The sequence below is a fragment of the Lampetra fluviatilis genome, chromosome 50 (assembly GCF_964198595.1).
Source record: "Lampetra fluviatilis chromosome 50, kcLamFluv1.1, whole genome shotgun sequence".
Classification (NCBI taxonomy): domain Eukaryota; kingdom Metazoa; phylum Chordata; class Hyperoartia; order Petromyzontiformes; family Petromyzontidae; genus Lampetra; species Lampetra fluviatilis.
The window spans coordinates 7,811,272-7,825,398 of record NC_136324.1 but is presented as its reverse complement, the minus strand read 5'-3'; the positions used below and the strand labels follow the sequence as shown (position 1 = coordinate 7,825,398).

The following is a 14,127-nucleotide window of genomic DNA, read 5'->3' as shown; positions in this document are numbered from 1 at the left end:
ATAGTGTACGTTGAACTTCTTTAGCACCGTACATAGCCAACCGTGATAATTGGATGTGCGGAAAATCTTTAATTCCGACTCCATCCACCGTGCGTTTGCCTTGCAATCGTGTCCAGAAACTGCACGTGGTCTTGCCTCTCCATTATTGGCCATTTGTGATGATCTGACGGAGCTAAGTGTATGTTGCCTGTCAGTGTGAACACCTGCCAATAGCCTCATCTCCCATCATTGCGTGGGAAAATCCCAAAGTTCTACAAAGATTGGACCAGCCGTGCGCATTGGTCCAAAACACATCAGCTTTGGCATTTTAACGATCGAGGAGGCATCTCTGCTTGACTGCTCAGCAGTGGCAAGCACTGAATATATGTAAGTATTAACATTACAATAAAATGTTTGGGGGATAAAAAAAAAACGACAGTTGTAGATTTGACTCGCCAACAAATATCGGCACAATCTTCTGGATCACATGCCCTGAAGATTGCAAACATGAGCAGAGGCAGATTTTTCCGTAGATAATAACAATGCAGCTGCCAGCTCAGGTGGCGCTGTGGCAGGGCGCTCCCGCTCACAATCGGGCAGAATGTGAGAGCTCTATTTGGGGGTCAGCTTTACCCAGGGGGTCGGCAACCTGCGTCTCCGGGGCCGCATGCGGTGGCTCTTTAAGGGCTGCAGTGCAGCTCTTGAAATTCGGGGAAAAAAAAATGGCTCGTCTTGTTATTTTGGTTGCTGACCCCCTGACCATGGAAGTCCAGTTCACCATGGAAGTCCAGTTCACCATGGAAGTCCAGCTCACCATGGAAGTCCAGTTCACCATGGAAGTCCAGTTCACCATGGAAGTCCAGTTCACCATGGAAGTCCAGTTCACCATGGGTAGGGGTCGCCAACCTACGGCTCCGGAGCCGCATGCGGCTACTCAAGGAACTGTTTCGTGAAGTTATTTATTAAGGAGCACCGTCTCGTGTTCACATTGCATTGCGGCTCCTCTTCAAATGTTTTTATTTTATTTACAGAATTCAAAACAAATGACTCTTCCCGTTGTTTTGGTTGCCGGCCCCCGGCTTAACCCATCGTCGCAGTGGCCATCCTCCAGAGGCAACATTGGCTCAAGACCAGCAGCAGACACGTGCTCTGCCTCATGCTCGTTTCAAACAGGGGGCACCACTGTGACCTAATTTCTACATTCGACTAATCTGTTAGCTTATAATGAACCCAAGTTCAGCTGTAATCATATCGTGAATGAAGAGTCACTGATAAAAGTAAATAAAATAATGCAAGTTGATAAGCAGCTTGTTCTGTAAAAAAATGCATCGATTTCCAGTGAAGGAATGCATACCTACATATCAAACTCTTGATAAAGCAATCCCACAGACTTGGACCTGAATGTTATGTGAAACTCATGAACCCTTACTGACCCATCTCAGGCACGGGGATCAGCCGACTCTGACCTCCTTCGTAGGCTTGTCACCCTCTCTGCCGGACATCGGCAGCGGAATCATCTGCCAAATTAGTGCCAAAATTCAGAAGCCATCTTTTATGACACATTCAGGATTTCCCTTCTTTGATCTTAAGGCACATGCAATTCCTTCAGTGAGCACGGCTTATATGAGATGAGGAAGCCGTGGCTCGCGGTTGAATATTGTATCATCGTTAGTTTTTGTCACGCTTTGTTGACCCGTGAAAGCCTCGTCGTCGAGTCTCAAGACTCTTTATCGGGAGGCTCCCGCCAAGTTTTGCAATCCCAATCGACGAGCTGAAGTGCAGTGTGACGTACGACTTGGCACATGATAAGGCACCGTGTGCTGGCTCTTTGACAAAAGGCACGACAAGAAATGTGCATATCTATTGCATCAATATTATTATAAAAACATTTTAAAATAACTTTGCCAGTGGAGTTTTTCTTCTTCTTCTTCTTACATCGGTGAGTGAACGCTGCCAGGTGGTGGTGGCCTTAAAAAAACAATGCCCTTCTGTGCCCTGCTGTAGGCAGGCTATGCGGGTGGGAAGTTCAGAACGACTGTTCCATTGATTTATACACGGATCCAATTTCAGATCTGTATGGAATATGACAAAGGCTGTGGGAATAAATGTGTCAAGGGTTTGGGACCTGTCTTGGATGAGATGAGAGATCTGATTCGTCACGTGTCTGAGTGGATGCATTGAGCATTTTGAAAGAGATCATTAGAAGGTTTCACTTTAATTGCATGAGATGTGTCAGATTGCGTTTTAACCGTGTCTATAACCACGACCAATTTTCAGTGTGCCACAGCTTGTTCGGTGTACCATGACGTACCAAAACATGCCAGAGCTTTCCACGGCATGCAACTGTGTCACAGAGCAGACTGCAGCACCAACCGGCACCGCCACAGCGCGCCACAAAACTTGGTTCATCGTGCCACGGCATGTCACCGGCTCAGCTCACGCGACGGGACTTGAGCCAGGGGACAGAGGGCGCCAGCGCTGATGTACGTACGCACGTTGAACTTCTCCTCGCGCCGTACGTAGCCGACCGCGCTAATCGGGCGGCGCTTAGTGGGCATCGGTGCCGTCAAAGACGATGTTGCCGGCGCTGTCCTTGAGCCGCAGGCGCCCCGAGGCGTAGCGCGTCTCCTGGCGTCCGTCGGGGAAGACCGTCTTGACGGTGCCGTCCGGGTACTCGCGCCGCTTGTAGCGCGCCGTGTGCACCTCGCGTTGTCCGTCCGCAAACTCGATCTCGCGGTCGCCGTTGCTGCGAGAACAACGAACGCAAAGTCAGCAAACGCAGCGTCGCCGCTGTTAACCTTGCACCACGGTGGCTAGGAGATGTTGACTATCCCGCCTGGTATACAAGAGGTGGTGTGGGTTCGATCCCGACCCTGACCGCCTGTATACTCGCGAGTTTGCTTGTTCTCAGTGTGGTCATGTGAATGTATCTTTCCAGGTGCTGCAGTTTTTCCCTCCACATCTAGAAACATGCACTTCAGAGTATTTGGCTGCTATACATTTCCACGTGATAAGTTACTTTGTTGAGCTATCATTTGCGATAACCAGGCCGCTTCTGAAAAAGAGCCGAATAGCTCAGTGGTGCCTTACCTGGTAAAATAAAAATAGTTTAATAGTTTTAGTTTATTTCAACTACAAGGCATCTCACATTGCAAAAAAATTCTACATTACTGGCATTGCCCGAATGCCATGCTGGGCTCCACATAGCCCAGCACCCACCAAAATTCTCCTTATTCCATGACGAGCTAGGAATCGTACTCGACGCTAAGTACGGAACCGCAATGGCAGGCCAGCAATCGCGGCGATCGCCCAGCCCTGGTTTGGTGTTGGCAGTGACGCTGGCGACCATAGGTGAATGTGGAGGTGAGGGGGTTTGGCTCACAGCTGAGTGTGAATGACGGTGCCATCTGGACAAATCGTCTCCTCGCGCCCGTCCACATGCAGGTGCTTCACGGTCTGGTCGGGAAACACGATCTCCTTGCTTCCGTCCGGGTAGTGTTTCTCTGCATGTACACAGGCAGCAGGCGAAGCAGCAACAGCAGCAGCAACAGCAACAGCAGCAGGAGAAGCAGCAAAGCAGCAGCACAGCAGCACCAAGCAGCAACAGCAGCAAGCAGCAGCAAAAAGCAACAGCAGAAAGCAGCAACAGCAAGCAGCAATAGCAGCAGCAAGCGAAAAAAGCAACAGCAGCAGCATCCACAGCAAGCAGAAGTAGCAGCAACAGTAGCAGCAGCAACAGCAGCAGGCGAAGCAGCAACAGCAGCAGCAGGCGAAGCAGCAACAGCAGCAGCATCCGCAGCAGCAGCAACAACAGCAGCAGCAGAATTAGGCGGGGACCTCAAGTGGGGGTTTGGTCACCATGGCACACGTGCCAGGCCATGTGGCGTGGTCAAGGCTCACCTGGGGGGAGGTAAAGCGGCCGGCCCAGGTGTTGAGTCATAATCGCACCTCCGATTAGTACGGTTGGCTACGCAGTGTGAAAGACGTTCAACATGCATACTGTACATACAACCCAGGTGCCATTGGTTGAGTAACAAAGGCTCCCTGACTGAAAAGCCACTCCCAAGTTAAACTTTAAAAAATATATTAACGCATTGTAAAAAAAGCCATCCTGGGTCAATTGTGTTATTTCTATCATATATGTAAGTAAACGCAGCAGATGGTTTATCTTCATTTACAATCGCAAAAAAGAAGAGAGTGTGTCCTGACTTTCCATCAAACACGACAGTTAATGTCAAGCTCCGACCACAAAAACATTAATATTCACGAGCATTCAAGTAATTGATATTCACGAGCATGCAAGGAATTGTGTCAGGAGCGAAACACGCCCCTGTTTGAATAAAGGACTTGTGATTTTACAGAGGTAACTTGAATGGGAGAAAGATTGAGCATCATACTTCGTCTGTTGGGCTGCCTTACTTTATTCAAACAAAACAACTATGGGGGAAAAAAAAAAGATTACAATAGGCAGTCAGAGGCTGGCGAGAAGGAGCCATGATCCACGATGTTAAGTTGTACAGATGGCAGGAGTTCAGGGGAGAAGTAACAAGGCCACAGCAAACCTACTGTTCAGTAGCTGCAGGATCTGAGAGTGTTGGCAATGAGGTGTGGTGGGATCAATGGCTTTGGCGATGGGCGCCACGGTGGCGAGATGTTAACAACCTCGCCTGCTATACAGGAGGTTGTGAGTTCGATCCCGACCCTGACGCCTGCTGTACAGTTGGAGTTTGCATGTTCTCCCCGTGTTCGTGTGGATTTTTCTCCGGGTCCTCCGGTTTTTCCCTCCACATTTAGAAACATGTGTTGAAGAGTATTTGGCTGTCAGAAATTTGCACTTGATAAGCCACTTTGTTAAGCTATCATTTGTGGCCAGGTCGCTTCTGAAAAAGAGCTACATAGCTCAGTGAGCCTTACCTAGAAAAATAAAAATAGTAATTTTTTAGTAGTTTAACGGAGGTGTGGGGGCATCAATGGCTTTGGCTGTGATTGAGTCTTGATCTTGATAACAAGCTGGTTTGTTTTGAGGATGGGGCAGCCGGAATCAGAGGAAAGAAACAGACTTGAGTCCGGGTGAAAAGAAGGCTGAAATGGAACTGGAATGAAGACAATGCACCAGGAGATCTCTGTAGCTGATGATGACAGCGGGAATCTAGAGACCTGGTGAAATGTAGTTCCCTGTTATAAGTTCAAGTGAGGAACCCCAAGCGACAACATTCTGTTTCACGGGAAATATCATCAGGATCATCATCAGCAACGTAAAACTCACCAATCTGATTGTCCGGGAACTGTAGAATCTCCAAACCGTCCGGAAAAGTGGTTTGTGTGGTCTGTGCATCTGCGTAGTAGTAAATCTAGAGAGGAAAGTGTAGAACATTATTAATATTTATATGGCATACGTCCACATGACTACAAGTGATATGGCCCGTGACAGTTCTGCGATTGTGCTCAAGAGTGAGGACATGTGGGGTCACGTGGGGTCACTGGGGGTCACGTGGGGTCACGTGGGATTTGACGGCAGCGTCAGAGCCAGCACCTCGGTCTCTGGTGAAAGCAGCAGCAGCCAATTTATGGGAAAGCGACAGAAATGACGGCAAAGTTATTATGCATGAATAGTTAGGAATCTAAATGGGTTGGTTTGGTCGTTACATAGTTATTAAGAGTGGTGTGGAGGTTTGGTTTCTACAGAGAGTTTGTCTAACCCCTATTTAAATGAGAACTGCAATCAGGAATGCATCACTCAATGAATTATGCTAATTATGGCTTCACAAACCTCGTTAAAACAAGCAGTTCCACCCATAATGCATTGTGCCAGCCAGTTAAAGTTTAATTTGAATACAAACGAGTTTATTTGGTAGAAATAGTTGTTTTATTATTGAAGGGTGAGTCTGCTGCTCATTAGCTACCAATACTGTATTCATGTGCCAATAAAAAAATAGTAAATCAGGATTTTTAAATTTTTATTAATTCCCACAGTGTTAAGTGCAGACTACAACTATTAACCTTAACAGGTTTTTTTGGGTTAGATCGCCTAAATAGAAATGTGTCGTGAAACCCGCCAACACCCAACAGCGCCAATTAGTAAGGTTTGTCAAGTAAACAAAAACATGCTACTCTGTTACTAGTTCAGCACACCAGTGTGTTTGCAGAGTAAACCCACGACATTTACAATTCGAGTACGACGTTTTGCCGGGCATTACAACTACCATCATCAGGCTGGTTGTAATCACATTTATATTTACGAAATCTTACCCAAAAACATCTCTATTATAGATAATATTGGTCGTGAAAGGCTACGTGTTAAACTATTATCCACTACCTCGCTGTCCTGCTATGAAGAAGGATCATTGCTTGAAAAATCACATTATATATTTTTTTTCTATTAAAGTCAAAGTGTGAATGAGACATGTTCTGAGTGTTTTGTTGTTTGCACTTGTGCACTGCTGCCAACGCAGCAGCAGCATCACCAAATTATTTGTTCTAAAGAGAGACAATCGTATGGCATCACATCAGGGACGGACCAGGGGAGACGATGCCACACGCAATGATACCGCCACCGACATCTCTGCAACACGGGGCCCCTTTAACAAACATCCGCAAAACACCGGCTTACGTTGCGTTTAACCGAATTACGTCTAGCGGCGTGGAAGGGCGGTGATGATCTCTTTGTGCAGTCATGGGTGACGACTGGGCTGACATCTCAAACTCCCCACAGATAAAACTTTGCTCCCGTTTCCTCCCACATGTGAACATGAATTGCCCATTAACACCTTCACACACGGAGGACGGCAGAACTCGGGCAATGGTTGGCACCGGCTCATCGCGCGGTTGCCTTCCCGCTCGTCCGTAGTTCCTCCTCTCTCGACAAGGAGCGTGGACCGCGCAGCGACGCGTTACAAGTTGAAATGAGACGTCTTGATGCGCAAACTCCCGCAGCAAATTGCGCACTTCAGTTGGCGGTCGACGTTCGAGGTGGACTGCGACCCTTCAAAGGAATGGCGTCACCTACATGGTCGCCCTCCCCGCCACCCCCCCCCCCCCCCGTGATCCATGGATTACACAAATCACTCGAGGCGCCGGTGTACGGCAGCCAAGAGCAGTTTTGTCGCAGGAGGTCTCGCGTTTGGGCGCAACGTTCCTCCGCTGACTACGCGTGATGAATGAATGAACTCCGCGCCTCTGCATGCAGTACTGTGACTTTAGCACCAGTGGCGACTGGCGACCAGGCGAGGGGGGCGAGGGGGGATGGGGGGGGGTTGGGTCGCTCACCACGCGCTGGTCGGGCAGCACGCGTTTCACGTCTCCGTTGAAGAAGGCCACGAGCACCGAGCGACCGCCGGGGCTCACCTCCCTGCGCGTGCCGTTGGGGAAGCGCAGCGTGCGGCGGCCTTCGCGCGACACCACCTCCACCTGCGGCGCAAGACAGCAACGCGTGCAACCACCGTCACCGCCGCCGTCACCACCGCTGCCTTCCTAAAACTAAACTATTTTATTTAACCAGGTAAGGCCCACTGAGCTATATATATAGGGACGCCTCTACTTATGAAACATTCGACTGATGAACTTTCAGAGATACGAACAAACCTGTCCGTATGTCCAGTTGCCTGTTCGGACCGAGATTCGTAAGTTCAACCGCCGCGTAATAGATGGCGGTTGTGGCATCTACATCTGCAGAACGTGAAGAACTAGTGGCATCTACATCTACAGAACGTGAAGAACCAGTGGCATCTACATCTGCAGAACGTGAAGAACCAGTAGCCTCAACATCTACAGGAGATTATACAACTTTTAAAGCCATTCTCCGTGTTTAGTGTATATTTGGAGTGTGCCAGCACACACTGTGGGTACATTCATCATCAGACACGGTCAATCCACTGCTGGATGAAGGCCTCCCCAAGTCGTTGCCATCCATTACGATCTTGTGATGTCACGATCCATCTCGCTCACGGAAACGAGCTCGCTCATATCATCGTTACATCTCCAAGGTGGTAATCCTCTCAGGCACGTAATCTCATTCGGGCGCTATTCCATAACCAATGTTATCCATCGACCGTCATTCCCTTCTTGCCACGATGGGTCAAAAATAGTACATTTAAAAAATCACCTACATTTTTCTTATATGCTGTTATACAACGGAATCATCGTCTGCTACCGGAAGACTAATGTCCCATGTGACTCTTGCATGAGACTATCCTGGCCTGTAGCGTTCTCACCTGGAAAAACTTAAATAAACTTGAAAGTGTCGTGCTTTGTCAACAAAAACCCACATTATTTTCCTTAACTCGGGAATTGACCTTGCGAAAGCGAATCGACGGTGCATAACTTTAAATGTCAATAATATTCAGTGAATATCACGGCACTGCGATGACACGCAAAACGGGAGATTACCAGCATCACCATTGGAACCTCATTAGCCAGAAGAAAAAATATGATAATTAGTTTTTTACCCTTTTATCTGGCAACAAAACTGACACCTTTTTTACAAGGAGTCATGTTTGCATAGACCACAACACCTGCAGTCATAATGTAAAAAAACAACTCTGATAATGTATGCACTGTCCTTGAAATTGATTGGTCCACACCCAAGACAGCTTTCCTTAAAGCCTTGTTTTCATTACGACTGCAGGTGCAGGTATTGTGGTCTATGCAAACATGACTCCTTGTAAAAAAGGTGTCAGTTTTGTTGCCAGAAAAAAGGGTAAAAAAACAATTATCATTACCAGCATCGTCGTCAGATATTCTCGTGTCGTCGCCGTATCGCAGCGACCCTCACGTCTAATGCCCTTGTACGGCGGCAGCCGCAACCTCTCCGTGTTTCTCAAATTTACTATCGCCAACACCGACCGCCCCCATCACAGCTGGTAAGAACCTATGGATACAAACTTAAAACTTAACTCAATCGTAGAAACCCCCCCCCCCCGCGTATTTCTGAAGGTCAACGGGTGCATATTTTTCTTGACCTAATGCAAATAATATCTGTGCAGCATGTGCATCGGGCGCCCTGTAATTCATCTACCGGTGCCGGTGAGAGGCTAAATGGGTGCCAGTGAGTGGCTGGAGAGTGCCGGTAAATATTGGGCAGGGAGCGACATGCGTCGAGTGTTATCAAGTGAAGTGGCAAATGTGCGTTAAGTGCAGATCGCAGGGTTCTAGGAAAGGGGGTGATGTTTTCTGACCTGTGTGACGTTTATGGGCACAGCCTCCTGTTGCGAAATCACTTCATGAGACTCCAAGGCAGTGACGGCTCCCACAGTTTCAAGTTAAATTAATCGAACACAAGGGTTATCAAGGTGGAACTTTTTTTGCTATCACACATTTTTCATTTCAATGGTGATAGGGTACAGGCCAGGGCAGCAAGGAGCATGTATGAGAGCACTCCACCAACTTTATTAAAGGTGGGGTGAACAATGAGCACCGACTGCCTGCGACACGTTTTAATTTTGCCGTGTTTGACCTCGCACCTCCAATTGGCTGAACCTTTCAAGTTTTTGACTCGCCATTTTTGCTGTTGTTGCGCATTTCAGTTTTTTGTCCACATACAGAGACAGCTTCTCAGATCTAATTGCAACAGACACCTCGGGCAGACACCTACACGGTTTAACGCAATGGGCCGCAAGTCTCTTACCTTGCCATCGGGATGTGTAACCTCTTCCAGCACCTCCTCGTCCATGGTCCTGCTTCCGTCCAGCGAGCCCGCACCCCAGTCGGGAGACTGCTCCACACCCGGGCCGCAGTCACCGCCGCCCTCCTTGCGCACACGGCCAGGAATCATTTCATGTATAAAATCTTTAAAAATACTTTTTTTTAAACACGCATTAATGAAATGTACTGTCCGAGCTGCCCCTCCCCCTGCACCCGTCCCCCATCGCCCCTCCCCTCCTTCCACATCCCCCGCCCCTGGGCGTGGCTCCCCGAGGCTTGCCGTGACGTAAGGGACCACGTGGTGATTTACAGGCAACGTCAGTTGAGTGTGGACAATTAGAGCCGTTAAAAAGATTGTTTAAAAAAAATATATATTTTTTTTTATGATAGAATATAGTATTGTCATCAGTATGACATAGCTATACGAAGTTTGCAGTCGATAGCACATTGGGAAGTGTGTAAAAATTGAGTTACAAGACTTCTTTTTTGAGGATACAACAGACGAAGTGAGTTAAATAAAAGCGTGTAATAATGGAGTGGAGCATGCATCCGGGCTCGGGGTGGTTGGGAAGCTCTCGAGGTTCTGCCAACAGCACCGAGCCGGCAAATTGCCGACAAGCCTACAACCAAGCATGAGTTACAAATCGAGATGCACCCACCATAACAGGTCCCTGCGGGGTAGGCTGGTAGGAACGAATAACCAAAGAATATAAAGATAATGTATTATTACACTTGTTTTGCCAGGAAAGCCTCACTGAGTGTAAAGGTTTTTGTAGGGTCCTGCCAAGTGTTTGCAGTAGGGGGCGATGTTGCTACACCTAATCGGACGATACGAAGGGAGAGTTTGAGGCCTAGTTCTAGGCTTTAGGCCGCTGTGAGTTAATTTTTTATTTAAATGTTTTAATTATTAATGTAAAAGCTTTAAATGTAAATTTTCTATTTAAAAACATCAGGGAATGTAACATTGTTAAACATTATCTCTCTTTCACACACGCGGGGGTACGATACGAAGGGAGAGTTTGAGGCCTAGTTCTAGGCTTTAGGCCTAGCTGTAGGCTTTAGGCCGCTGTGAGTTAATTTTTAATTTAAATGTTTTAATTAAAAGCTATCTCAGGGAATAAAAGCTATCTCAGGGAATTATAAGGGAATGTTACACTTGTTTAGCCAGGAAAGCATCACTGAGTCTAAAGGTTTTTGTAGGGTCCTGCCAAGTGTTTGCAGTAGGGGGCGATGTTGCTACACCTAATCGGACATCGGACGGACGGACGATATAATCTATTGTAGGCTGGTTCACTTCGTTCCTACCAGTATAAGATGTTATACCCGACCATTGTAAGAAATACAATTGACACGTGAATGGAATTCAGTGAAGCCTTGCGCTCGGATGCCTGGTCGTCCACGTGCTCTGCTCGAGCTCTCTTGTTTGTCACATTTGTTTGATTAAATAAACAAAATAAACCCTTGATAATTGTTTTTTTACCCTTTTATCTGGCAACAAAACTGACACCTTTTTTTACAAGGAGTCATGTTTGCATTGACCACAATACCTGCGGTCGGAATGCAAACAAAAAACACAACTCTGATAATGTATGCACTGTCCTTGAAATTGATTGGTCCACACCCGAGACAGCTTTTCTTAGAGCCTAGTCTCACATGGTGTTGGACCAGATGACACCAAAAGGCGCACTAAAAAAGGTGTCAGTTTTGTTGCCAGATAAAAGGGTAAAAAAACAATTATCATATTTTGCTACTAGCAAAGGAGGTTCCAATAAAATAAACCCTTGTTTACGTCAGAAAACCCCCTTCAGCCTTTCACATGCAGTGAACCTCAGCTTTCCACCTTTGCTTCATGGTGATGGTACCCGGATGAAACTTTCCGGGAGTAATTTTCAAGCGTAATTGCATAGTAAGTATTTGGTTAGGTGTCATTGAATGTGAAATAAACGTGTTAGGTATTAGATGTAAATGTAATTAAACTTAGTTAATTATGCATTTATTAATAATTTGCAGTACTCTGGACATCCCCAATACCAGAAAGCCAATTCGTCCGGTTTTAATAGGGTTTAACCGCCGATGTAATCAGAAAGAGGTGGTTGTGATGGGTGGAACACGCATGTAAGACGGAGGAGGGCAGGTTACCGAGACCGGCACGAGAGTGGTCAGGGACCGAAGAAAAGTCCACGACCTAAATGCCAAATTTGGTGCGGGACTGAACGAGCAAACCTTGAAGGTCACTCGACAGCTGAGGGATAAGCAGAGGGAAGTGACGGCGAGCTGTGTCACGTTGCCATCGTCGGCCGTGACGATTGACTTTTTGAAGGCGGCGCTGAGATTGAGTGTGTGGGGCTCGGTTTTACCGGTTTGTGGTGAGAGGTGCCGAAGGGATGCGACGAGTCTTGAGTGGCGGCTTTCAGGGTGGCCGTACGTGGGGTGTCCTCCGCTGCCGCCGCCGCTGCTGCTCCCGCTGAACTCAAGTCCGTCCTCGTGGTCCTGGAAGCTGAGACACAGCGACAACTGTAACATACGTCTTGAGCACTTGAGTCCAGTCCCATACGTGTCGTTGTCATGAACGCTCCCATTCTGAAACATGTAAATGTTAGACGCACGAGTCGTCACGGTATGTGAGATCTCAAAACTTAAGCAGTTGTGCTTTCGCTACGTTGTCCCCACCTGAAGAAGGACGCTGTGTTGCGCCCGAAACGTCATGATTTAATTTATTAAATGAAATTTTTTTTTACCTACGTGACTTCACCGAAAAAACCAAAGAGTATGAATCCTTGCAGTCACGAAAGCTTCAAATCTAGGACTGTAATGTCGTTAATGGTAGAGGAGCAGCTTGCAACTGGTAGGCAGCAAAGTTCAAAGCTTGGTTGGGGGTTGCCTCAGCCGATCGTTCCTTCCCCAAGCTCTGGGGTCGAAAGAATCAGCGCCACGTTGTGGGCAAGTCAACAGTGGCTGTCCTATGGCTGGACTTGCAGCTGCCATAGGAATGAGGAATTGAAACCACTGGCTCAGGACTACAAACAGGAGATGGATGAGCACCGCCTCAACGTTACTTTGGGCAGGAAATCGCTCTGACCCACTTGAGTCGTTAATTCACAACCGTATTTGTTTAACCAACATCACAGATAATTATACTAATAGGGTTTTCCCCCTTTTTTATGGCAACAAAACTGACACCTTTTGCAAGGAATCATGCTTACATTAACCACAATACTTGCAGTCAAATGCAAACAAAAAACAATACTCTGATCATTTATGCATTGTCAATGCATAAATTATCAGAATATTGTTGTCAATGCATAAATGATCAGAGTATTGTTTTTTGTTTGCATTTGACTGCAAGTATTGTGGTTAATGTAAGCATGATTCCTTGCAAAAGGTGTCAGTTTTGTTTCCAGAAAAAAGGGGAAAAACCCTATTAGTATATTTTGGTACTGGCAAAGGAGGTCCCATGATGTTTTATAAACAACATCCCATTGTTTTTCATCAAGGCAAAATGTATCCCATTTACAGCTTTCATTAATTTTGCTTTAATACTGAAACCAAAAAGAAAATATGACACGCTGAAATAATAAAATCTATGTTACCTCTCTCTCTCCTCCCTGTACCAGCGTGCACGGCACCCTCATGTTCACCTTCTGAAGCGCAACGCTCGTCACCGTGGCGTGCGTGATGACCACCACAGCCACGTGACTTTTCTTTCGTGTTGTGCGCGGTGCTTGTAGCGCCACAGCGCGTGGATTTGTAGCGTTTATTTTCATTTGTTTGCTGGTGACTGTGTATTTCGAATCGAAATCGCCTCCAGTGCTGTTGCTGCTGGCGGCAATAAAAGTTGTTTAAAAGTAAAAAAGTCTCCTCTGACTCTCACCAGCTGACGCAGCTTGGCTAGGCCTCCCCAGTTTGGTTTCCGCGCCCTTCTGGACTCCTAGGCTGGGAGCCTGGGACTTGAGAGACGAGGACTTTGGCTTCAGGGCACCAGCCTTGGCCGCATCACTTGCAGGAAGGTGACCCGCCGCCACCTTAGTCGGAGCGCCATTCGCAGGATGAGCGGCGAGCTGTGGACCCACGTCCAACTTCTGGGTTCCCAGAACCTGGCAAGATATACAAGCGGCAGCGTTGAACGAATATCACGAAACGTCGTTTGTCCGTGATGATATGTGACACGGTATAATAAGTAGCAATCTCAATTGATATACTTAGAAATTTGAGAGCTTGGCATTTTTTGTAACCAGGTTGAGACTGCCAGATTTTCTGAACTTAACAAGTTGATTCCATCACGATAATGAGGACCTTAGCGGTGTCAACTCGGTGTCTATAGCCAGACCACTGAATGTTCCCCGAGTCACTCAGCCTGTCCCTTCCGTTCTCCCCAAAACTTCGGAGAACACCGTGGAATACTTACAAATTTTAGACGTAAGATTTGCTCTTGGTTTTGTTAAAACGCCGACACCACCCAACCTTACACACTGGGAAAAATTGGTTCTATCCTGATCGCTTGCCCAAAAC

At 47.1% G+C, this 14,127-nt stretch overlaps 1 protein-coding gene across 1 annotated transcript in view; it reads right to left on the bottom strand.

Annotated features, from left to right (window-relative positions):
• Nucleotides 1-402: 402 nt before the first annotated feature.
• Nucleotides 403-14,127, bottom strand: part of LOC144948556 (centrosomal P4.1-associated protein-like) — a 34,040-nt gene continuing 20,315 nt past the window's right edge. The window contains exons 12-18 of the mRNA XM_078878125.1: nucleotides 13,490-13,712; nucleotides 11,976-12,115; nucleotides 9,602-9,724; nucleotides 7,246-7,386; nucleotides 5,246-5,330; nucleotides 3,362-3,482; nucleotides 403-2,725 (exon numbers count right to left, since the gene is read on the bottom strand). Of these exons, the coding sequence (XP_078734251.1) occupies nucleotides 2,527-2,725; nucleotides 3,362-3,482; nucleotides 5,246-5,330; nucleotides 7,246-7,386; nucleotides 9,602-9,724; nucleotides 11,976-12,115; nucleotides 13,490-13,712 (1,032 nt within the window). The 3' untranslated portion in view covers nucleotides 403-2,526. The remainder of the gene's footprint in view (nucleotides 2,726-3,361; nucleotides 3,483-5,245; nucleotides 5,331-7,245; nucleotides 7,387-9,601; nucleotides 9,725-11,975; nucleotides 12,116-13,489; nucleotides 13,713-14,127) is intronic.